Source organism: Pteronotus mesoamericanus, unplaced genomic scaffold, assembly GCF_021234165.1.
Source record: "Pteronotus mesoamericanus isolate MK-2021 breed Mesoamerican mustached bat unplaced genomic scaffold, CSHL_Meso_final contig_33, whole genome shotgun sequence".
Lineage (NCBI taxonomy): Eukaryota > Metazoa > Chordata > Mammalia > Chiroptera > Mormoopidae > Pteronotus > Pteronotus mesoamericanus.
The window spans coordinates 351349-374337 of record NW_026555135.1 but is presented as its reverse complement, the minus strand read 5'-3'; the positions used below and the strand labels follow the sequence as shown (position 1 = coordinate 374337).

Here is a 22989-nt window from a genome sequence, read left to right as displayed (position 1 = left end):
TTCTTCATGAGCCTTGCAGGTGATGTTAGAAACGTGAGAGGAAGGGTTGTGGGCCAGGTTATGGGCATGCCTGTCAGTGTATGGCTGGCCATTAAAGCTATTGATACTGCGGGCAAAGCAAGGAGGCCACATCCGAACTCTGGGGGCTTTAAGGGTGGGTGGAGGAGCAGATGAGGAAGACTAAGAATGGGTGTTTAGAGGTAGAACCATGTGAAAGTGGTCATGGGAATCAAGGAAAAATAAGGTTTTGAGAAAGATATGTCGGCACTTGACAATTTCAGAATAGAGGAATGCAGAAAGAAGGCCAGTGGCTGTGACCCAAGGGGTCGTTGGGGGCTGAGAGGAGATCCTGCTTAGGTTCTACCCAGCGGCCGCCCTCTGTAGCTTACATATAAGTGTCTGAGAATTCACTCCCACTAAGGCAAGTTTTCAAATTATGTAAAGATGCAAGTCTGTTCACCCTCTTACTGACCTCTCTGTGGTTTGTCTGCTCCTTCCCCCAGCTCCAGTCCCTTCCAGCACCATCTCGGAAGAGCTGTCCCCACCCAGCCACCAGGCCAGGAGGGAGGTTCGCTTTCTAGAGCTACAGAAGGTTGCCTCCTCCAGTGGGAACAAGTATGTTCTGAGCCGCGTTCCTGGGACAGGGCCTCAACATCCAGTCCTCAGTTCCCTCCGTCCCAGAGACTAAGCTGTTGAGCAGCCCCTTGCATCATCAGAGTGCTTGCAGTGTCCTGTAGATCTGGGATGTCTTCACCTGCTGCTGTACTAATTGGGGGAATTGGTTGGGATCTGTCTTGGGCAGAAAGGCTCTCTCAAAGGCTGTTCACTGTTTATGGAATCCCTTTCTTTGTTGATGACACTACAATCCCTTTTGTCAGTGCCACTCTGCAGAGGCAAAGAGAGTGCATCTCTGCCCCGCCCCTCATCCCCGGTTTTTTTTCTTTCTTTCCTTCTTTCTCTCTCTTTCTTCCTTCCTTCCCTTCCTTCCCTTCCTTCCCTTCCTTCTCTTCCTTCCCTTCCTTCCCTTCCTTGGAGAAGGGAAAAGTGTCTTTTCAAGGTCATGTCATGAGACATGAGTTAACATTGCAGGCAGAACCCACGCATTTGGGCCTCCCGGCTTCCGCGTGGCTGGTCATTTGAGGCCTCGTATCTCAGACTTGTGGCATCTGAGCCATCTCTTTCCTCAGCTTCCTCTCAGGTTCTCCAGCCTCCCCGATGGGTGACATCCTGCAGACTCCACAATTCCAGATGAGACGGCTGAAGAAGCAGCTTGCGGATGAGAGAAATAATAGAGATGAGCTGGAGCTAGAGCTGGCTGAAAACCGCAAGCTCCTCACTGAGAGGGGTGGGTGACTGGCACATAGCAGATGTGTGTATGTGGGTAACAGCTGGGATTTCCATCCAGGGGACCGATGGGTTTGTCTGAGGAGTGACTCCTCTGCCTCCTGTGTTGTCCCCTCTGCTGGTCCCCGGGCCTGTCAGATTGACCACCTAGAGCGTGGTTATGTCCTTGCCTCCATCCTCCCTTTCCCATAGATTGGAAGCCGCCTCCTTGCTCTCCCTCCTCCCCTTAGTTCTGTGCTGACTTTCCACTTCTCTCCCCTTGTCTGGGCCAGATGCACAGATAGCCGTGATGCAGCAGCGCATTGACCGCCTGGCTCTGCTGAACGAGAAGCAGGCGGCCAGTCCGCTGGAGCCCAGGGAGCTTGAGGAGCTCCGTGGCAAGAATGAGAGGTAGGTTCTCTCTGCCTGCTTTCCCAGCTCCCTGCCCCGCCCTGTACCCGTGGGGGATACACTCTTTTATCGCTGCCCCCGTCTCACAGCCTCACCATGCGGCTCCATGACACTCTGAAGCAGTGCCAGGACCTGAAGACAGAGAAGAGCCAGATGGATCGCAAAATTAATCAGCTTTCTGAGGAGAATGGAGACCTTTCCTTTAAGGTGTGTGTTGGGGTGGGGGGTGGTCTTGCCCCCCACCTAGAGGCCCCATAGGATTGAGTTTTTCTGGACCGTTCCCCAAGAGAAGTTGAAAAGAATGTTGTAGCACCCGTCCTGTGCTTTCATTTCTCCAGAGACCCCTCTCTCTGTCCCATAATTGGTTGCTGCCAGGGACTGGGTTGTGGCTTTAAATTTTGGTCTGTAGTCCTGAGTTGGGGATGTGATTCCTTGGGATTGGTTTGAGGAGGGTGGGAGGGACCATCAGAGGCATCCAGCTCCTAGAGTTCGGCGAGCAAACAGCAGTGGTGGTGCCAGTTTGGACCGTGGGTGGTGGAGCTTTACATGTGTCTGTCTTAGCTGCGCGAGTTTGCCAGTCACCTGCAGCAGCTACAGGGTGCCCTCAACGACCTGACAGAGGAGCACAGCAGGGCCACTCAGGAGTGGGTGGAGAAGCAGGGCCATCTTGAGAAGGAGTTCAGCACAGCCCTGCAGGACAAGGTAACCCTCTGCTTTGGGGTGTTGGGGCCAGCATCTTGACCACATGTTCAAAGTTGAATTCTGTTTGCCACTCTCACCTTTTGGGCCTTTGTTTAGGCTGACTTCTGTTCAAGGTTTACTAGTGTGCTATAATGGAAAAATTGTGGGCTTGTAAGTCCAATACACCTTTGAATCCTGTCTCTGCTATTTACAAGGTGTGGATCTTGGACAAGTTACTTGATCTCCTTCTCTCTAAGCATCCTTTCCTGAAAATGGGAAAAAGAACGAGTAGCTGCCTCATCAACCATTGTAAGATAATACATAGAAAGCACTTAACACATTGTGTGGTGCAAAGTAAGCTCTCAGTGAATTAGTTGCTATTATTGCTGTTATTAGGAACTCCACTTTGCCACTTATTAACCATAAAGCCCTGGGGCAAGGCACTTAACATCTGAGCTTCAGATTCTTGCTCTGTAAAAGAAGGATAGAAACAGCTACCTCTAGGATCTGTTGTGTGGATTAGAAATTCAGGGAGGCACCCAATACAGTGCCTGGCCTGTTGTAGGTGCTTAGTAAGCAGTGAGGAGAAAGCAGGGTGTGGGATGGGGGTTGGTGCTGTGGCTGCTGCTGCTGTTGATGCCAAGAGGCAGGGTATGTTTTTAAGTTGGGTGGGTGTTAGGATAATCTGGAAACCAAGACTTCCCTGAGGAACGGTATATAGTAAGGAAATTTGATGTAAACTCTATGGCCTTGGAGAAGAAGTTAGCAGGTCACATGACTTACTTCAGCCCCGGAACTAGGGCTAGAAAGTCAGGTCCCTCATGGTCCCAGGTCCATGATTTCTAAGAGGTTTTTCTAGGTGAGGGCAAAAGGAGATCTTGGTAACAAGGTGATAGGGTCCTATGTTTTGTTGATGTTCACAAGGGCGTATGGGGTCATTGGGTGCCTGTTCTACCTCTCTTCACACGGAGCTTTTGTTTACTGCCAGAAATGCCTTGAAGAGAAGAATGAAATCCTTCAGGAAAAACTTTCACAGCTGGAAGGACATTTGGCCCATCTGCAGGAGAACCCACCCCAGGAGAAGGGCGAGGTGCTAGGTGATGTCTTGCAGGTAGGAAAGTACAAGAGCAGCTGTAAGACCTGGCTGCTGGGGTTGATGTGGGCCCATGTTCAGCACATTCAGGTTCCTGGCAACCCTCAGTTCCCAGAGGAGCCATGGTGACTGAGGAGTCATGCTGATTCTAATTTGTCTCTGTGTCACCAGCTGGAAACCCTGAAGCAAGAGGCAGCCGCTCTTGCTGCAGACAACACCCAGCTCCAAGCCAGAGTGAAGGTACTGGAGACCGAGCGGGGCCAGCAGGAAGCTAAGCTGCTTGCTGAGCGGGGCCACTTTGAAGAAGAAAAGCAGCAGCTGGCCGGCCTGATTGCGGAGCTGCAGAGCTCCCTGTCCAATGTCAGCCAGGCCAAGGAAGAGCTGGAGCAGGCCTCCCAGGCTCAGGAGGCCCAGTTGTCTGCCAAGGTGGCCACACTGACCTCTGAGGTCACCACTCTTAATGCCACTCTCCAGCAGCAGGAACAAGAACTGGCTGGCCTGAAGCAGCAGGCTAAGAAAGAGCAGGCTCAGTTAGCACAGACCCTCCAGCAGCAAGAACAGGCCTCCCAGGGCCTCCGCCACCAGGTGGAGCAGCTGAGCACCAGCCTGAAGCAAAAGGAGCAGCAGTTGGAGGAGGCCACCAAGGAGCTGGAGGCCACCAGGCGAGACCACACTCAGCAACTGGCCACTGCTGCTGAGGAGCGGGAGGCCATCTTAAGGGAGAGGGATTCAGCTCTCCAGCAAGTAGATGCTTTGGAGAAGGAGAAGGCTGCCAAGCTAGAGGCCCTACAACAGCAACTTCAGGCTGCTAATGAAGCCCGGGACAGTGCCCAGACCTCAGTGACACAGGCCCAGCGGGAGAAAGCAGAGCTGAACCAGAAGGTGGAGGAACTCCATGCCTGCATTGAAGCAGCCCGCCAGGAGCAGTGTGAGACCCAGGCCCAGGTGGCAGAGCTAAAGGCCCAGCTGAGGTCTGAGCAGCAAACAGCAACCGAGAGAGAAAAGGTTGCCCAGGAGAAGAGCCAGCTCCAGGAGCAGGTCCGGGCCCTGGAGGAGTCCTTGAAGAGCACCAAGGGCAGCGTTGAAGAGGAGAAGCGCAGGGCTGCAGACGCCCTGAAGGAACAGCAGCGTTGTATCTCGAAGCTAGAGGCAGAGACCCGAAGCCTGGTAGAGCAGCATAAGCAGGAACGGAAGGAGCTAGAAGAAGAGAAGGCTGGGCGCAAAGAGTTGGAGGCTCGATTACAGCAGCTTGGAGAGGCCCATCAGGCTGAGATGGAAGCCCTGCGGCGAGAGTTGGCAGAGGCTATTGCTTCCAAGCGTGAGGCTGAGAGTGAGTGCGGGAAGCTTGTCAAGGAGGTGGCCACCTGGCGTGAGCGGTACGAGGATAGCCAACAAGAGGAGGCCCAGTATGGTGCCATGTTCCAGGAACAGCTGATGACCCTGAAGGAGGAATGTGAGAAGGCCCGCCAGGAGCTTCAGGAGGCAAAGGAAAAGGTGGCAGGGATAGAGGCCCACAGCGAGCTCCAGATAGGCCGGCAGCAGAGTGAACTAGCCCAGCTTCATGCCAGCCTGGCCAGAGCCCACCAGCAGGTCCAGGAGAAGGAGGTTAGGGCCCAGAAACTGGCTGATGATCTCTCTACTCTGCAGGAGAAGATGGCCGCTACCAGCAAGGAGGTGGCCCGCCTGGAAGCCTTAGTGCGCAAGGCAGGTGAACAGCAGGAAACAACCTCCTGTGAGCTACTCAAAGAGCCCCCAAGGGCAGGAGACAGAGAATCAGAGTGGCTGGAAGAGCAGCAGGGACGTCAGTTCTGCAGCACACAGGCTGCACTGCAGGCCATGGAGCGTGAGGCAGAGCAAATGGTCAGTGAGCTGGAGAGGCTGCGCGCTGCACTGATGGAGAGCCAGGGACAGCAGCAGGAGGAGCGTGGGAAGCAGGAGCGGGAGGTGGCCCGGCTGACCCAGGAGCGGGGCCGAGCCCAAGCCGATCTTGTCCTGGAGAAGGCTGCCAAGGCAGAGCTTGAGATGCGGCTGCAGAATGCCCTCAATGAGCAGCGTGTTGAGTTTGCAACCCTGCAAGAGGCACTGACCCATGCCTTGAAGGAAAAGGAAGGGAAGGACCAGGAGCTGACCAAGCTTCGTGGTCAGGAGGAAGCCCAGAGAACGGAGCTGGGGAAACTTCAGCAAACTGTAGAGCAACTGAAGAAACAGCTGGCCAAGAAGGAGGAGGAGCGCCAGCAGTCTCTAGGGACAACCAGTGGAGAAGACACTTCTGGGTTAGGAGCCCAGTCTGAGGCTACTGGGAAGGCCAAGCGAAGAGGCCCCGACCTGGAGGCTCTGCAGGCAGAGGTGAGCAAGCTGGAGCAGCAGTGTCGTGAGCATCAGGAGAAGGCCTCCAGCCTGGAGCGCAGCTTAGAGTCTGAGCGCACCTTCCGCATGGAGCGAGCTGCTGCTCTGGAGACTTTGCAGAGCCAGCTAGAGGAGAAGGTCCAGGAGCTGGGGCGCAGTCAGGACACTTTGGCCTCAGCACAAAGGGAGCTGGCCACCCTCCGCTGCAAGGCCCAAGACCATACCAAGGCTGAAGATGAGTGGAAGGCCCAGGTGGCCCGGGGCCAGCAGGAGGCTGAGAGAAAAAACAGCCTCATCAGCAGCTTGGAGGAGGAGGTGTCTATCCTGAACCGCCAGGTCCTGGAGAAGGAGGGAGAGAGCAAGGAGTTGAAGCGGCTTGTTATAGCTGAGTCAGAAAAGAGCCAGAAGCTGGAGGAAAGGCTGCGTCTGCTCCAGGCAGAGACAGCCAGCAACAGTGCCAGAGCCGCCGAACGCAGCTCTGCTCTGCGGGAGGAGGTCCAGACTCTTCGAGAGGAGGCAGAGAAACAACGGGTGGCTTCAGAGAGCCTTCGACAGGAGCTGGCCTCCCAGGCAGAGCGAGCAGAGGAACTGGGCCAAGAATTAAAGGCATGGCAGGAGAAATTCTTCCAGAAGGAGCAAGCCCTCTCTGCCCTGCAGCTTGAGCACACCAGCACACAGGCCCTGGTGAGTGAGCTGTTGCCCGCCAAGCACCTGTGCCAGCAGCTGCAGGCTGAGCAGGCAGCTGCTGAGAAACGCCATCGTGAGGAGCTGGAGCAAAGCAAGCAGGCAGCTGGTGGGCTGCGGGCAGAGCTGATGCGGGCCCAGCGGGAGCTTGGGGAGCTGATGCCCCTACGACAGAAGGTGGCAGAGCAAGAGCGAGCAGCCCAGCAGCTGCGGGCAGAGAAGGCCAGCTATGCAGAGCAGCTGAGCATGCTGAAGGAGGCTCATGGCCTGCTGGCAGAGGAGAACCGGGGGCTGGGTGAGAGGGCCAGCCTTGGCCGGCAGTTTCTGGAAGTGGAGCTGGACCAGACCCGGGAGAAGTATGAACAAGAGCTGGCAACTGTGCGTGCTGATGCTGAGACCCGTCTGACCGAGATACAGCGGGAAGCACAGAGCACTGCCCGGGAGCTGGAGGTGATGACTGCCAAGTATGAGGGTGCCAAGGTCAAGGTTCTGGAGGAAAGACAGCGGTTCCAGGAAGAGAGGCAGAAACTCACTGCCCAGGTAAGGCACCCAGTTCAACGACACCTCCAAAGGCTGGACCTGAGAGGGGACGTTCCCTCTGCATCCTAGGGCCTTAAGTTCCCACATTATTGCAGTGTCTTGTCTCCCCTCACTCACTGGGCGGCAAAGGAGAGGTGGCTGGAAGAGTTCAAGTCTGCTGCCCCGTGTTGTCCTAAAAAAAATATCAGTAGCCTTCCCTGTCCCTGAAGTCTCCTTCCCTGGAGAGTCCAACTGAAGGCCATCAGCCATTCTGGAGGCACATTGTGAGGCACACCTGCAGGGGAGGCTCCAACAGCCACAGAGGACTAGAATGAGCCAAACTGTCATTTTAAAAATCACCAGAAGTCTGATTCCTTGGGCGGGGGGCGGGGGGGGGGTAGCGTCAGAGACTTAACGAGGTCAGTCTCTGCGGGACTGTTGCACCTTCAGCCCCCATCTCACTGTCTCCATTGCTCCGCCCCCATGCACAGGTGGAACAGCTAGAGGTGTTTCAGAGAGAGCAAACTAAGCAGGTAATGCCTGGGGTTCTTTACGAATGCAGGCTGCTTAAGCGATGACCAGTCTCAGTGCATGACTCCGGCTGCAGCTTGCCTCTGCCAGCTCCCTTTGTGAACTGTTTGTGAAGGGGGCAGGGTCAAGCCGTGGAATCCAGGCCCAGGCTGTTCAGGTGTGCAGTGTGCTGGGCGCCCTCAGGCCTCATCCCACCCATCACCCCTCATCATCCCAGGTCGGCCTCTCCGCCTTTCTGTACTTTCTGTCAGGGATGAGGGGTAGGGTAGGTTTCATCTTTCCCATATCCGAAACAGTCACAGACAGTTCTTGGGATTCCCAAACCTCCAAGGCCTCTTCCATGTTTGGGTCCTTAACAAAGAGGAGAATTAGTAGAATGACCTTGGGCCTTGTTCAGCGTAGCATTTTTCTTTCCCACAGAAGCCACAGAGGTGATAAGGAAGGACTCCTTCACAGGTTAGGGTTTGTGAGCTCAGGATGTCTGGAATTAGGAAGGCCAAGGTTGAGAAGAGTAGGAGGGGCCTCTGACAGACAGAAGTGTCGTGGACCACTGCCCTGCTCTCACAAGGAACTCTGTGCTGCCCTAGACGTTGAGTATCAGGCTAGTACTTAGCGGGAGTGCCCTTTCTCCGTCATCCCCCCTACCCAGTCACCTCAGGCCTGCAGAGGAATTGAGCCTTCCCCTTCTCTCATCACCTTCTTCTAGGAGCCCAGGCCAAATACAAACAGTTAGCAATGGAGTCCTGGCCTCTTGCCTTTGCGGATCATGCTTGAGCTCTTGGAATCTGGAGGGGTGCTTGTGGCTGTGATGCTCCCTCTCATCTCCCCTTCCCCTTGCTTTTCCTTTCTGTGGGAATGGCATGGACTTGGACATGTGCTGCCCCAGCTCTGTCCCCCAGCAGTCTGATCCCCTGCATTAACCACACTGCTAGCACCAGCCCTAACAGCCTGTGGGTATTGGGAAGAGGGCTGATTATCTGTGGGTTTTTGTTTTGGTATTTTTGGGGAGGAGGGATGGGTATCGAATGGGTATGTCTGCTAGAGTTACAGGCTAGCAGCCTCCCACCCAGGAAGGTTGGGGCTTGGAATGGCAATAGCAGCAATAGGGCAGTGCTGAGGTGTCCGCTACCCAGAGCTGATTCTGTTGAATCCCGCGGCAGCTGCAGGCCTCTGTCCCTGCAGGCTAGGGGTGGAGGTGAGCCTGGGCAGGTGGCTCTGGTAGCAACCTGTGTGTTGGTATACTTTACTCAGGTCCTGCCAACCAGCTTGGGCAACAGGTTGTTCCCTAATTGGAAGCCAGAGAAAGGAGCTGAGTTTTTCTAAAAATACTGGGGACTGGTCTGGGAAAACCCCATAATTTGCCTGGACATCCAAGGGAAGGCTTCTTGAGTCTTCCCTTCTTCTTTTCCCTCCACTTCGCCAGGTGGAAGAACTGAGTAAGAAGCTAGCTGATCATGACCAGGCCAGCAAGGTGCAGCAGCAGAAGCTGAAGGTGGGACTGATAGGGGTGGGAAGGTGCTCTCTCTAAGTCCTCAGGCTGTGGTGGGTGTGGAGGGATAGGACACTGTGGGGTGGTAAGGTGCGGGGTGGGGGGGTCTTGGCTGCCTCAGGGGACCTGCCTGTGGCTCATTTGTGTGCCTTCTGGCAGCTCTGAAAGGAAGACCAGAGCTGCTTCTGTCTCTCAGACCTGTGCTGCAAATTACAGTAGCCACTAACCATTGTGGTTATTTAAATTAATTAAAATCAATTAAAAATTCACTTTATCTGTCACACCAGCTACATTTTCCCTACTTAGTAACTACATGTGGCTTGTGACTATCATACTGGACAGGACACATAGAGAACATTGCCACCATTGCAGAAAGTTCTATTGGATAATGCTAGTCTCGAGTATTAGTGACATGATACTATAATGTAAATTAATACTTAAAAAAATTTACATTTTAGAGAGGGTGGAGGAGGGAGAAAAAGAGGGAGAGAAACATCAGTGTGTGGTTGCCCCTCACATGCCCCCACTTGGGAACCTGGCCTGCAGCCCAGGCATGTGCCCTAACCGGGAATCGAACCAGTGACCCTTAGGGTTCGCAGGCCGGCACTCAGTCCACTGAGCCACACCAGCCAGAGCACAAATTCTTAACGCTCTCAACAATGTCATCTTTGTTTAATATTTGCCTTTTTTGCAGTCTGGGCTTCACAGCTTTTAGCTAGGAGCAAAGGGATTGGGCGCCAGTGGCCCTAGGACTTGCTAGGGCACTGGCGGGTTGCAGGAGGTGATGGGAGCTGAGAACTTTGTTTCCGCAGCTCACTTCCCAAGCATTCCGCACCGTGTCTTGATTGTGATAAACAGATGCTTGTTGCACTCCTTTAGGAGACCTTCCTGAGGAGGTGTAAGGCCAGATGACGCTATCCAATATTACTATAAACTAAGCACTTGCTGGCATTGCAGGTAGACAGAGAATCAGACACGAGCCCTCTTCTCAAGGAGTCTGGTCTAGAGAGGAGGTGGTGCCAGCACCATAAATGAGCCCACACAGGTTTTCGCGTCAGTTGCACCCAGAGTCAGATCTTACTTTGCTATTTAGTCACTGTGACCCTGGCCAATTTGCTTAAATCTCTTGAGCTCAATTTTTTTTAACTCTGAAATGGAGATAGTTACTTCCCAGAGTCACTTTGAGGAGAAATGAGTTCACATGTCCTGAGAGCTCATATTTCAAGTGCCTAGTCCCGTGCTCTGCACCCAGGTGAGAGATCAGTTCCCTTCCTCCTTGGGGAGCCTGAATGTGTACTCATGGAGAGAGAGAACGGGGCAGTGTGTGCTTAATCTCAAAGAAGATAAGACTGTCAGAACTCTGCCAAAAATGGCATGAGCTGGATGGGAAATCACCTGCAGACTGTGGACCTTGAAAGGTATATGCTGAAGTGGGGCTAGGGCGGGGGGTGGGGGCAGTGGTAAAAAATTTTTTTCGTTTCCTGAGAGAGAAAACACCATGGAGTTCAAGGGGCCAGGGCAAGTCCAGTGGATTTGGGTGGAGCAGCCAGACCAGTCGTCCTGATCAGCCTTCCACATCACATGCTTTCCAGGCCCAGGGAGGGGAGAGCCAGCAGGAGGCTCAGCGCCTCCAGGCTCAGCTGAATGAGCTGCAGTCCCAGTTAAGCCAGAAGGAGCAGGCAGCTGAGCACTACAAGCTGCAGGTGAGGAACCCAGTCCTGGACCACTCTGCCCTCCCTCCTGCTGTCCCCCAACCTCCACCCCTACCCCCCACTCACCCTAACTATCCACACAGATGGAGAAAGCCAAGACCCATTATGATGCCAAGAAGCAGCAGAACCAAGAATTGCAGGAGCAGCTGCGGGGCCTGGAGCAGCTGCAGAAGGAAAACAAGGAGCTGAGGGCCGAAGCTGAGCGGCTGGGCCGTGAGTTACAGCAGGCTGGGTTGAAGACCAAGGAGACTGAACAGACCTGCCGCCACCTTACTGCCCAGGTGCGCAGCCTGGAAGCACAGGTAAGTATCTGGTTGGAGAGGCTCCTTCACTCCTGTCATAATTGATCCCTGTGCTCTCTTCTCCTAAGCCACTCCGCCTTAGACTCCTCTTCACTCTCCTTGGTCCTCTGCTTCCCAGGTTGCTCATGCTGACCAGCAGCTTCGAGACCTGGGCAAGTTTCAGGTGGCAACCGATGCCTTAAAGAGCCGGGAGCCACAGGCTAAGCCTCAGCTGGACTTGAGTACAGACAGCCTGGATCTGAGCTGCGAGGAGGGGACCCCACTCACTATCACCAGGTCAGGAGGCACTCTTCTCCCTGCAGTCCATTGTCCATTGAGAGGCTGCTGTTTATCAGGCTCTGTCCTGGGCACTGGGGCTGTGAGATAAATAAGATGTGTTCCCTTTGCTCTCTGGAAGTTTATTCTCAAAAGAACAAAAAGATTTCATGGAGGCTGTCACTCCTGTTCTGAGTCTTGAAAGAAGCTATAGGTATGTGTGCCCTGTGGACAGAAGAGAACAGTGAGAGCAAAGGCCAAGAAAGAGCCTACCTGGGCTGGGAAGTAAAGCTGGGAGAGCCAGCTGGACTCCCCATTGATGGAGGCTGGTGCTTTGAGGGACCTTGGAAGGGTTTGAAATTGAGTACATGATCAGATTTGCATCTTAACTTTTCCTTATAGCCAGTGCAGAGGTTGAGACTAGAGACCTTTTTTTTAATTCAACACTTGTACTTGTCAGACACCTATAGGCACTTGGAAAAAATAGTAATTCATTTAACAGATCAAAGTGAGGCATAGAGGGGAAGTCACTTATTCAGGGTCCCACAGTGGCAGAGCTGGGCTCGAACCTGGGCAGCCTGGCTCAAGTCCTTGCTTTTGTCTTCACTCTGGTGCCTCTCTCGGATGTCATTGTCAGTCTAGGTGAGGGGAGATGAGGCAGACCATGGAAGGCCATGAGAGCAGAGTGGAGTGTGGTTAGGAGACTTGCTGATTTGGTTTGGTAGGAGAGGGGAGAGGTAGAATTGTGTCCATGTTCATTGCTGGGCAGCCTGGAGGGAGGCTGCTCCCCTTAGCTGAAATAGGAGATACAGGAGGAGAAACACACAGATGGGCTTAGTTTGGGGTGTTCATGGTGAAGAAGCTGTGGGTACGCAGAGAGGTGTCTGAGACAATGGATATATAGGTGTGAAGAGCAGGATCTGGGTTAAGGCAGAGAGCTGAGAGTTGCTAGTATTGAGTTCAAAGGGCCATGGGAGTGGATGGGCTCATCGGAGACGAGACAGCTCAGGTCAAGGCTGTTGGGACCTCTGAAAATTCAGAAAATGGGGTATCTGATCAGATCTGCTTATGATAAATGTAGAAATTGGTCACTTTTGAGCAAAGGGATGGACCAAATGCTTTCTAGCCCCAAGAAGGCACCTCAGCAGGTTTCTATTCTATAGCAAACTGCCTCGTACCCAGCCAGACGGCAACAGCATCCCTGGAGAGCCAGCTTCGCCCATCACCCAGCGCCTGCCCCCTAAGGTAGAATCCTTGGAAAGTCTCTACTTTACCCCCATCCCTGCTCGGGGTCAGCCACCCTTGGAGAGCAGCCTGGACTCCCTGGGGGACAGCTTCCTGGACTCAGGCCGGAAGACCCGCTCTGCTCGTCGCCGTACTACGCAAATCATCAACATCACCATGACCAAGGTCAGGCTCCTGGGAGCAGGGCTGCAGGGCAGTAATGCTCATGTCTGCTCAAGGGCACCTTTCCATTGGGTCCTCAAAACAGCCCTGAGAAAAAGGCAGGGCTGACCAGTAGGGAAAGCTGAGGTTCTAAGAAGGATCTTAAGCCTCTTTTGTAGAAAAGGGCAGGGCTGTAATTGGATGCCTCTCTGCTGAAGATAAGGCTGGCATCCTCTCCATGTGTATCCCTGATCTTGTAAAGGCCGGAGGGAGAGAATATGGAGAAGTCACACGCAGCTCAACTTGTGCCTCCCAACACACCCCCTGGGTAGCTGAGATGTGTTGTGACTGCTAATCGGCTGTCTGCCAGCCTGGGGGACTCTGGCCCTTGTTTCCATATTCCAAAGGGGTTAGGGAGGAAAGGTGTTTTTGGTGTAGCAGGGAGTACTTCTGTGTGTGGTGGTGTGCCCTCTGCTACCAAGAGGCTGGAGAAGCTCACGGGGGTATCCAGCATTTTGGCCTCTCTTGGCCACATTGGAAGAAGAGTTGTCATGGGCCACACATTAGCTACATTGCGGTACGTAATCTCGCTCGCACTCTCTCACACGTTTTAAGTAAATTTATGATTTTGTTTCGGGCTGCATTCATAGCCATCGTGGGCCACATGTGGGCCGCAGGTTGGACACCCCTGCCTGAGATGGCTGGGACCCTGGCAAGCATGAGATGAGGGATGCAGGAGCCATGGGATGAGCCTGACCCGCTCAGGAGAGAGACATGAGTTCCAGCCCTGGCTCTCCCACTTCCTAGCTGTTTGACCTTTGGACTGTCCACTTTACTTCTTTTTACCTCACTTCCAAAATAGTCTGATACGTTCTGCTTTGCCTCCCTCAAAGCATTGTTAATAGACTCAATGGAAAAGTGGGTAGAAGAGTCTTGATACCCTTAGCACCTATGCAGGACTGTGGCAGCCCATTTCTTGCAGGTGTCCAGCTAAGAACCCTTGCAGAAACAGTGTGGGAACACATGCAGCCACGCTGTAGGATCCGGGGCCTCTAGGAAGGGGAAACAGTGGGAGGCTTCTTTATAAACTGTCATAGTGCCCAGCCCGTAACAGATTCATTCATTCTTCCAGAAGTCAGATGTGGAGGAGCCAGACAGCGCCAACTCATCCTTCTATAGCACACAATCTGCCCCTGCTCCCCAGGCCGGCCCAAGAGCCACCTCGTCCACTCAGTCCCTAGCCCGCCTGGGCTCTCCTGATGACGGCAACTCTGCTCTGCTCAGCCTGCCTGGCTACCGGCCCACCACTCGCAGCTCTGCGCGCCGTTCCCAGACCAGGATGTCCAGTGGGGTCACTTCCGGTGAGGGGACTGTTCCCTAACCCTACCTAAATATTAGAGTGGAAGCAGATTGTGGCACAGGGGAAGGACAAGCATTTAAAAACCTAAGGATAGCTTCCTGGCTGCCTTCCTGCAGTCTCAGGATGTTGGCTGTCCAGTGAGGGTGAACTAAAAATGCTTGTACAGCAGGCCTAGAAGTCCCAGCACAATAGTGAAGCTCAGAGGCTATCCAGGGTCTGTCATGCCCTTCTTAGGAGGTGAGGGGCTGCCAGAGGGCCAGCTGGCCAGTTATTTATCCTTAGATTCTCCTTGTAGGCCCTTGCCTTTTAGGGATCTGGGTATCAACTCCTGGCCCTCTAGTAGATTCTCTTGGTATCACAGCGTCTGCACCTGACCTCTTTTGATTTCTCCAGTGAGAATGCAGTGAGCCAGCCCCCATGGTCAAAATGGTCTGAGCGCCCTGCTCCTGTATTTGCAGCTCTGAGCGGAGCAGGACTCTGGGCTGCTGGGCTTGAAATTCACTGGGGCAGGTAGACAGTGGTGGCAGCAAAGGCTGAGGAGATGTCAGGGTCAGTGGGCAACTTGCTGCCTCCACTCTCACTCTTCCTGGCCTTCTAGCCCCACTTGCTTCAACTTCCCCTGCCCTCCCCAGGAAGGAACAGCTTCTACATGGGCACTTGCCAGGATGAGCCCGAGCAGCTGGATGACTGGAACCGTATTGCAGAGCTACAGCAGCGCAATCGAGTCTGTCCTCCACACCTGAAGACCTGCTATCCCCTTGAGTCCAGGGTGAGCTCTGGGGTCACCTGCGTAGGACCTGCCCACACTGGCTCGCCTCTTCATCTCTTGGCATTCCACCCCAGTGCCACTTGCTGGCTAGCATAAGTAATAGTGCCGTGGGTCTCTGGCCTCATGAGGAGGGTGACTAGATGCTTCTGATGGAACAGCTGGTAGGGAGGGTAGCTCAGTCACTGTGGGTGGACAGGAGCTTGGAGCAGTCTGCTTTGGACTGTTTTTCTGTGGCCATTGTGCAGGGAAGACAACGGGGAGGGAGGCCTTTCATGACAGGAAGGCTCCAGCTGTTCCACATGCCCAGCCAGTGAAGAGTCTGGGGCAGTGCTGCTGCATCTCCGAACAGCTTGGGCCCACTGACCACTTCCACCCCATGCAGCCTTCCCTGAGCCTGGCTACCATCACAGATGAGGAGATGAAAACCGGTGATCCCCAGGAGACCCTGCGTCGAGCCAGCATGCAGCCTACCCAGATAGCTGAGGGCACTGGCATCACCACCCGGCAGCGCAAACGGGTCTCCTTAGAGCCCCACCAGGGCCCTGGTACCCCTGAGGTAGGCAACATTGGCTCCTGTGTTTTATTCTAACAGCCTGCCAGGTGAGGTCCAGCTCAGCAAATCTGAAAATGGATTAAAGTGGAGGCGTCTCACTCAGTGGCGGGAGGGTGTGTTGCTGGTTGGACAAGCTAACTTCCAGGGTTCACTCAGCTGAGATACGTGGCTTTGAACGTGAAGTCCTCTTATTGATGTCTGCCTAACTGGCCTCTTCCCCGTAGTCTAAGAAGCCAACCAGCTGTTTCCCACGCCCCATGACTCCCCGGGACCGACACGAAGGGCGAAAACAGAGCACTACGGAGGCCCAGAAGAAAGCAGTTTCAGCTGTTGTCAAACAGGTTAGTTGGGGGTTGAAGGAAGACACTAGAGCAGCACGTTGGCCTGGAAAGGCAGCAGTGAGCCCCATCTGACAGCTCCTTCCCACAGGATGACCGTCGCCAGTCTATGGCTTTCAATATCCTCAACACGCCCAAGAAGCTTGGGAATAGCCTTCTGCGGAGGGGGGCTTCAAAGAAAGCCCTGTCCAAGGCCTCTCCCAACACCCGCAGTGGAACCCGCCGCTCTCCTCGCATTGCCACCACCACAGCCAGCGCCGCCACTGCTGCTGCCATCGCTGCCGCCACTGCCACTCCTAGGGCCAAGGGCAAGGTGGAGGCACAGACAGGGAAGGGGGAGGGTTCAACTCGGGAACCCCAGCAGAAGCATGGGGCAGCCCCCAGGACAGGGCCAAGCTAGGCCACTGGAGGTTGGGAACTAAGCAGGTGCTCCTTATCTTGGTTAGCTGCTTATTATTGGAGAGCAGAGACTGGCAACTCCATTCCTACTAAAACACCCGGAGCTGGTTAGACACATCCAGTAACTGGTAATCTGAAGGTAGATCTGGCCAGGGCCATACCATGGAAGGGATCCTAGTCAGGGGGCTATGGGAGCAGCTGGTGCAGGCTGATAATCACAAGTCTCATGCAGCCAACTGACTCTCTCTCTCTCTCTCTTTCAGGCAAAGCACTAAAGGACCAGTACCAGTGAGTGGCCCCACCTTTGTCCCTGATGCTGCCCTTGCCTGGTCCTTCTACTGTCCCTCAGTGCCTTCTCTCAGCTTCCAGGCCAACAGTGGCCAAACCCCTAGAGACAGTGATGCCTGGCACACATTGGTCTGGTACCTGGACCTTTTCCAGAGCCTTCACTAGATGAATGGATGGGTCTTCAGAGTTGGCCTGGAGCCTGGACAGTCCGGGTCCTCTCCCTACCTTGCCTCCTGATGTTTTCGCAAAGCAAAGTCACTTCGTCATCACAAAGATTTGAGGCTGGCTTTCAGCGACTGGGTCCTTGGGCCCAGCCAGTCCCCCTCAGCCTCTGGATCTAGAAGGGACCATTGGAGGATCCTGCTGATCCTGGTGGCTATGTAACAGGCCTAGCAGGGGCCCTTGTTCTTAAAGTCCAGGACTGGGCATTGACCTGGTGGGAACACTTCACCTCCAGGTACTCCCATCCAACCCAAGAGCACAGCTGCCCAGAGGATTTCTTTTCCAGGACAGCTGGGGGTAGGGAGGCAGCCTTCAGCAGCAGCTCATCCCCACCTTCCCTAGACTTGTACTGGGGTGGGATTTGGATGGACGGGAAGGTTTTTAAGGGTGAGGGATGGATCTTTTCTAAATGTTATTACTTGTAAATAAAGTCTATTTTTCTCCCTTGACTGCTAAATTGCTTGCTCTGTGTGGGGAAGGGAAATCTGGGCAGACCTTACCTTTGTTCCTGCTCAGCTTTCCAGGACCTGCCGCCTTTTAAGTCCCTTCCCCTGGTCTTTCTGGGGCCAGGGCATCTTCTCACACTCTACTTCTGACCTCTGCTCACTGAGCATTATGGGCTGTTCTTTTCTGAGTACCCATGTCTGCTGATTGTGGTTTTGTCTTTAGCTCCTTCCCATAGTCCCTCCTAGAACAGGCTAAGTTCTGTGAATGGAAAAATGGCCTAAATGACTGAGATGTCAGTATGCTTCCATGGGAAAGTCATTTATAGATGCCCCTTGTGGGCCCTGCTGGATATGACAAAAGACACAGCTGTGGACCAGAAATAGCCTCTGCCCATATCCCTGGGATAGTCCAATAGGGGGGAGAAAACAATACAGGCATAGCTTAAGAAAGATTGCAGGTTCGGTTCCAGACCACTGCAATAAAGCAAGTTACAGTTTTTTTTAGTTTCCCAGTGTGTATAAAAATTGCTTACAACATACTGTAGTCTATTAAGTGTGCAATAACATTTCTAAGAAACCATGTACATTAACTAAAAAGTGCTATCCACCATCAGCTTTCAGTGACTTGAAATCTTCTTGCTGGTGGAGGGTCTTGCCTCGATGTTGGCTGCTGACTGATAAAGGTGGTGGTTGCCGAAGGTTGGGGTGGCTGCAGCAATTTCTTAAAATAAGAAAATGAAGTTTGTTGCACTGATTGCCTCTTCCACAAATGATTTCTCTAGTATGCAATGCTGTTTGACAGCATGCTACCCACAGTAGAGCTTATTTCAAAATTGGAGTCAATCCTCTCAAAACTTGTGCTATACTTTATCATCTAAGTTTATGTAATTTAACAGGGGTGTCCAATATACAGCCCACAGGCCACACGCAGCCCAGGATGGCTGTGAAGGCAGTCCAACACAAATTCGTAAATTCACTTAACATTTGAGGGTTTTGGGGTTTTTTTTGGATTATGTGTTGCCATGTATTTAATACGTGGTCCAAGACAACCCTTCTTCCAGTGTGGCGCAGATATTCCAAAAGTTGGACACCCCTGGAATCCTTTGTTGTCATTTCAACAACCTTCACAGAATCTTCACCTGGAGTAGTTTTCAAGAAACTACTCTGGTCACCCATAAGAAGCAACGCCTCATTAAAGTTCTAGCATGAGACTGTAGCAATTTAGTTCTATCTTCAGGCTCCACTTCCGATTCTCTTGCTCTTTCCACCATATCTGCCGTTACTTTCTCCACCAAAGTCGAACTACGAAGGTTGGAATCAGCTTCCAATCTCCTGTTAATGGTGATATTTTGACCTCTTCCCATAAATATCACAAATGTTCTTAATAACATCTAAAATGGTGAATCCTTTCCAGAAGGTTTTTCATTTACTTTGCCCAGACCCATCTGAAGAATTGGTATGGCAAAGACTTGAACGTTGAAATTATCCCTTGGTCCATGGTTTGCAAAATAGATTTGTTAGCAGTCATGAAAACATTAATCTGGTTGTACATCTCCAACGGAGCTCTTGGGTGACCAGGTGCTTGTCGATAAGCAGTAATAGTTTGAAAATAATCTTTTTTTCTGAACAGCAGGTCCCAACAATGGGCTAAAAATATTCAGTAAACCATATTGTACAGGTTTTGGTGTTTCATTTGCAGGGACAGAGCACAGGCTGAAGAGATGTAGCATAATTCTCAATGTACTTAGGATTTTCAGAACAGAAAATGAACACTGGCTTCAACTTAAAAGTCAACAGCTGCATTAGACCCTTTGAAGGCAGGCACTGACTTCTCATCTCCAGCTATGAAAGTCCTAGATGGAATATTCTTTCAAAAGAAGGCTATTTTACTCTACATTGAACATCTGTTAAGCATAGCCACCTTCATTACTTATGTTAGATCTTTTGGATAATTTGCTGCAGCTTCTACATAAGCACTTGCTGCTTCACCTTGTGCTTTTATGTTATAGACTTGGCTTTCCTTAAACCTCATGAACCAACCTCTGCTAGCTTCCAAATTTTCTTCTGCAGCCTCTTCACCTCATTCAGACCTCATAGAAATAAAGAGCATTATGGCCTTGCTCTGGATTAGGCTTTGGCTTAAAGGAATGTTGTGGCTGGTTTCACCTATCTAGATCATTAAAACTTTCCATATCAGCAGTAAGGCTCTTCCGCTTTCTTATTTGTTCACTGGAGTAGCACTTTTAATTTCCATCAAGAACTTCTCCTTTGCCTTTACAACTTAGCTGTTGGTGCAAGAGGCCTTGCTTGTAGCCTATCTCAGCTTTGGACACACCTTCATCACTAACCTGAATCATTTCTAGCTTTTGATTTAAAGTGACAGGCAACTCTTCCTTTCACTAGAACATTTACAGGCCATTGTAGGGTTAATTGGCCCGATTTCAACATTGTTCTGTCTGGGGGAATAGGAAGGCCCAAGGTGGGGGACGGGAGGGGGGAGATGGGGAATAGTTAGAACATACACATTTATCAATTAAATTCATCTTATATGGGCATGGTTCCTGGCACCTAAAAACAATTGCAATAGCAACATCAAAGATCACTGATCACAGATCATCGTAACAAGTATAATGATGAAAAAGTTTGAGATAATGTTTGCAAGAATTACCAAAATGTGACATGAAGTGAGCAAATGCTGTTGGGAAAATGGTGTTAATAGACCTACTTGACACAGCGTTGCCCCAAATCTTCAATTTGTAAGAACTGCAGTACCTGGGAAGCAAAATAGAACGAGGTACACCTATGTAAGTACAACATAGAACAGCATTAAGTTGCTACAGAATGTGGCCTGAGCTGAGAGAGACAGCCTAGACCTAAATGATGAGGTGGCGTTGCAACAGGCTTTAGAGTTCATCTGTCAGGATGGTGAGGCAGATGAGACCCTCTGGAGAACTTCTTCAGTAGGGGACACGAAGGTCTTCAGCCCAGCCTGGGGGAAGTGAAGGCAGACATTGACTGAGTCAAGGCGGGAGGGGAGGGATCTCTCTCATCACTTTCCTCTAGGCCATGCCACCTCTGCCTGAATCCAAAGTTCTTTATTTTCTACCTCAGGCTCAGGGGACTGGTTGTGATTAGTTGGAGACTTCTGGGGGAGCCCCCCCACCCTTTCCTCCCCACAGCAGAGCAGAGCTCCTCCTGTTCCTGGAAACCTTTCCTCAGGTTCCTCACCAAGAAATGGGCCAAGACAATGTGGCGCTGGACAGTGTGCTCAGGATCCATGAAAACGCAAGAGAAGTTGGTGCTGAGCAGGGCGGGGCTCAGCTCCTCCAGCACCAAAGCATTCCACAGCTGGGTGCTTGTGCCCCTGCGCTCGCAGCTGGAGCAGAGAAGGAAAGGCCATGAGAGGACTGCAAGAGGAGGCCTCTCTCCTGCTGGCCTTGCCACCACACCCCTCACCTGGTGCTGCCCTCCCGCAGCCGGCCTGGGAGATGCTGAATGAAGGAACCATTGCCCAACCAGTAAAGGATGCTGAAGTGGTGGAAGCTGCAGGCGGTACAGGACAAAGTCAGTGTTCCATCTAGGGATACAAGCGTCCATCAGCCCTTCCATAGAGCAGACCCTCCCTTCTGCCATTCTGTGGCCTGCCCACCCTGCCCAGCTCTGCAGTCCCCACGATCCAAAAACCTAGGTGCTGTCTGTACACTACCCAGGTAGGCAAGTTGGCTAAAGGACAAGGACAGTTGTCTACAACAGAGACCCAGGGCTGAGCAAGAGGAGTTTGGGGACAGGTCCTTGGTTCAGGTGATGACTTTTTCTAATGATCAGCTTCACTGACTCTAGGGTCCCCAGCCTAGGAGGCAGCCCCACTAGGACACTTCTCCTCTGAGGTGGCCAAAAGGCAAGTGGGCTCCTGAGAAGCAGGGTTGGGTCGTAGAGCGCACTGCAGTCTAGATGCCAGGCACCCTCTGACCTTTCCTTATGACTGAATTCTCTGTCCCATTTGATACGAAACACCTTGGGAGCTGGGCCCTGTGCTTGCAGTCATGATGCTGGGTGGGAGAGGGAGAATGCTGAGTGCTCAGCCCAGCTGGCCAGGTTGGTGGTGGGCTGTATCACAGAAGAGCAGGGGGATACTCAGGAGTCAACCCCTTGGGCCCTCTGTGCCCACAGCCCACCCTCCAACTGTTGTGCCCTCCTGGGCTCTCTTTAAAATTGCTCCTTACTTAGTGAGACTTCCCCTTCTGGCCAGGTCACCTCCAATGCTGGGCAGCGCTCAGCTGCTGGGAGCATTGGGGGTCGGGAGGAAGAAGGGTCTTTTGTGATCCCAGCTGAGGTCCTGGCAGCTGTGATGGCCTGAAGTATGGGTGTGGCTCTGGCCAGATGGGAGACGATGTGGGAACACAGGAACAGGACCCACAAAGGGCTGGTGTCTGAGGAAAGGACAGTCACAGAGATCAGCAGCTGACGGGACCACCTGGGGATGCTCAGCACCCAGGCTCACATCTTGATTGGAGAGGGAGTTGCTCCCTGAATACAGCTCTGACCCAGAGATTCCTGGGCCCTGCCCAGGGAATTGGAGGGGCAAAAGACCCCCAGCTCCTTCCTCCTGTCCCTTTTTGAATGGAGCACAGGGAGATTTTTGGAATGGAGCCATAGCCAGAGCGCTGGGAGAGACGCTGAAAAAGCAACAGTACAGTGGAGCGGAGTCACCTGGGGGCTAAGGTTTGAGGCAACCACACTGCTCCATTCTGTTCTCAGAACCCTTACCCTCCCCCACGCCCCCACCCGCTCCAAGCACAGCCCCAGGTCCCACCTGGTGTCCAGTTCCATCTCATGGTCATGATGTATGTGTCCGGAGCAGGCGTGCCTGGCTCTATATATGTATGTGATGAACTTCCTCCTCTTCGGGGCCAGGCGGGGGAGGAGAACGGTGAATAACTACTCTCTCACATCATCTCAAGTGTAGCCCTCTCCTCCCTGTAGATTCCATAGCTGCTCCTAGGTCTGACTTTCTGTGGACTGCTGGGCATTGCTATTTACTCTGTCCATCTACCCAACTGGTAACAGAAAGGCAGGCATCCAGCAGAGGCTAGAGCCCTTCAGCACTTAGAAACAAAGCTGAAGTGTCATCTAGGGACCGTCTTTTCTCACCCAAGCTCTCATTACCATTAACATGCTAGTTTTAAATCCATCCTAACCCCTTCAGTATAGGAACAGAGAAACTGAGGCCCAAAGAGGGGCTAGGTACTTTCCCAGCCACGAAGGGAGACAAAGCTCTCTTCACTGCCAGAGCTGGTTCTGGGAAAGGCAGGATAGAGTGAAATTGTTCTGGGAAAGCACTGGCCCCACACCCTATTTCACTTTCACTTTCACTTTTATTCTACCCTGGGATTCAAAGCAGGCTATATGGACAATGAACAGAGCACACACACAGACACACACCTGGGCCTAACACAAAGTTCACAGGGACCAGCAACCTTCCCTTCTCCTAGCACCCCCGCCCCCCACTCTCCAGATGGTTATCAGACTGGGTGGGGTCTTTAATCTACCCCTATCCTCACCCTCCCATGGTGACAAAGGGTGTAAACTAATAATGAGTCTCTCACAGATCACACTGATATCCAAGGGGACAACTCTCGTAGGCACTGGAGACCCCAGTGTGTTGGGTCAGTTTGACCATTTCATGTTCAATGTCACTCCAGCCGATCCACATCCTGATCTTTCTCAGGCTCCCACTCCCCCAACCACTAAGCCAACATCCACCCAGAACCACCTGAACTCTCCTCACTTTTCTCATCCCCTACCCCCTTGGCCAGAGCTACAGGTCTAGGTTCACCAGAAAGTCGCGATTCCCCCCTACCTGGCTCCCAAGAAGCCTGAAG

General features: G+C 52.6%; 2 protein-coding genes across 9 annotated transcripts in view; one reads left to right on the top strand and one right to left on the bottom strand.

Moving 5' to 3' along the window:
- The window catches only part of NUMA1 (nuclear mitotic apparatus protein 1), an 83009-nt gene extending 65907 nt beyond the window's left edge, over window positions 1-17102 (top strand). For 6 of the 8 annotated variants that reach the window (XM_054576210.1, XM_054576212.1, XM_054576211.1 and 3 more), the window contains 19 exons: window positions 504-615; window positions 1188-1345; window positions 1617-1734; window positions 1824-1941; window positions 2296-2436; window positions 3404-3526; window positions 3680-7078; window positions 7549-7590; window positions 9012-9080; window positions 10670-10780; window positions 10873-11091; window positions 11210-11367; window positions 12510-12756; window positions 13865-14093; window positions 14725-14861; window positions 15244-15417; window positions 15639-15755; window positions 15844-16065; window positions 16415-17102. In XM_054576210.1, the coding sequence (XP_054432185.1) occupies window positions 504-615; window positions 1188-1345; window positions 1617-1734; window positions 1824-1941; window positions 2296-2436; window positions 3404-3526; window positions 3680-7078; window positions 7549-7590; window positions 9012-9080; window positions 10670-10780; window positions 10873-11091; window positions 11210-11367; window positions 12510-12756; window positions 13865-14093; window positions 14725-14861; window positions 15244-15417; window positions 15639-15755; window positions 15844-16065; window positions 16415-16426 (5906 nt within the window). In that variant the 3' untranslated portion in view covers window positions 16427-17102. The remainder of the gene's footprint in view (window positions 1-503; window positions 616-1187; window positions 1346-1616; window positions 1735-1823; window positions 1942-2295; window positions 2437-3403; window positions 3527-3679; window positions 7079-7548; window positions 7591-9011; window positions 9081-10669; window positions 10781-10872; window positions 11092-11209; window positions 11368-12509; window positions 12757-13864; window positions 14094-14724; window positions 14862-15243; window positions 15418-15638; window positions 15756-15843; window positions 16066-16414) is intronic. The other 2 variants (XM_054576215.1, XM_054576214.1) reach the window with 2 other exon arrangements.
- Window positions 17103-20238: 3136 nt separating this feature from the next.
- Window positions 20239-22471, bottom strand: IL18BP (interleukin 18 binding protein). Its single transcript, XM_054576177.1, is given in 5 exon segments — window positions 20239-20287; window positions 20289-20483; window positions 20564-20684; window positions 21331-21537; window positions 21921-22471. Coding segments are annotated over 5 exon segments (600 nt in total). The 5' UTR covers window positions 21949-22471.
- Between the last annotated feature and the right edge of the window lie 518 nt (window positions 22472-22989).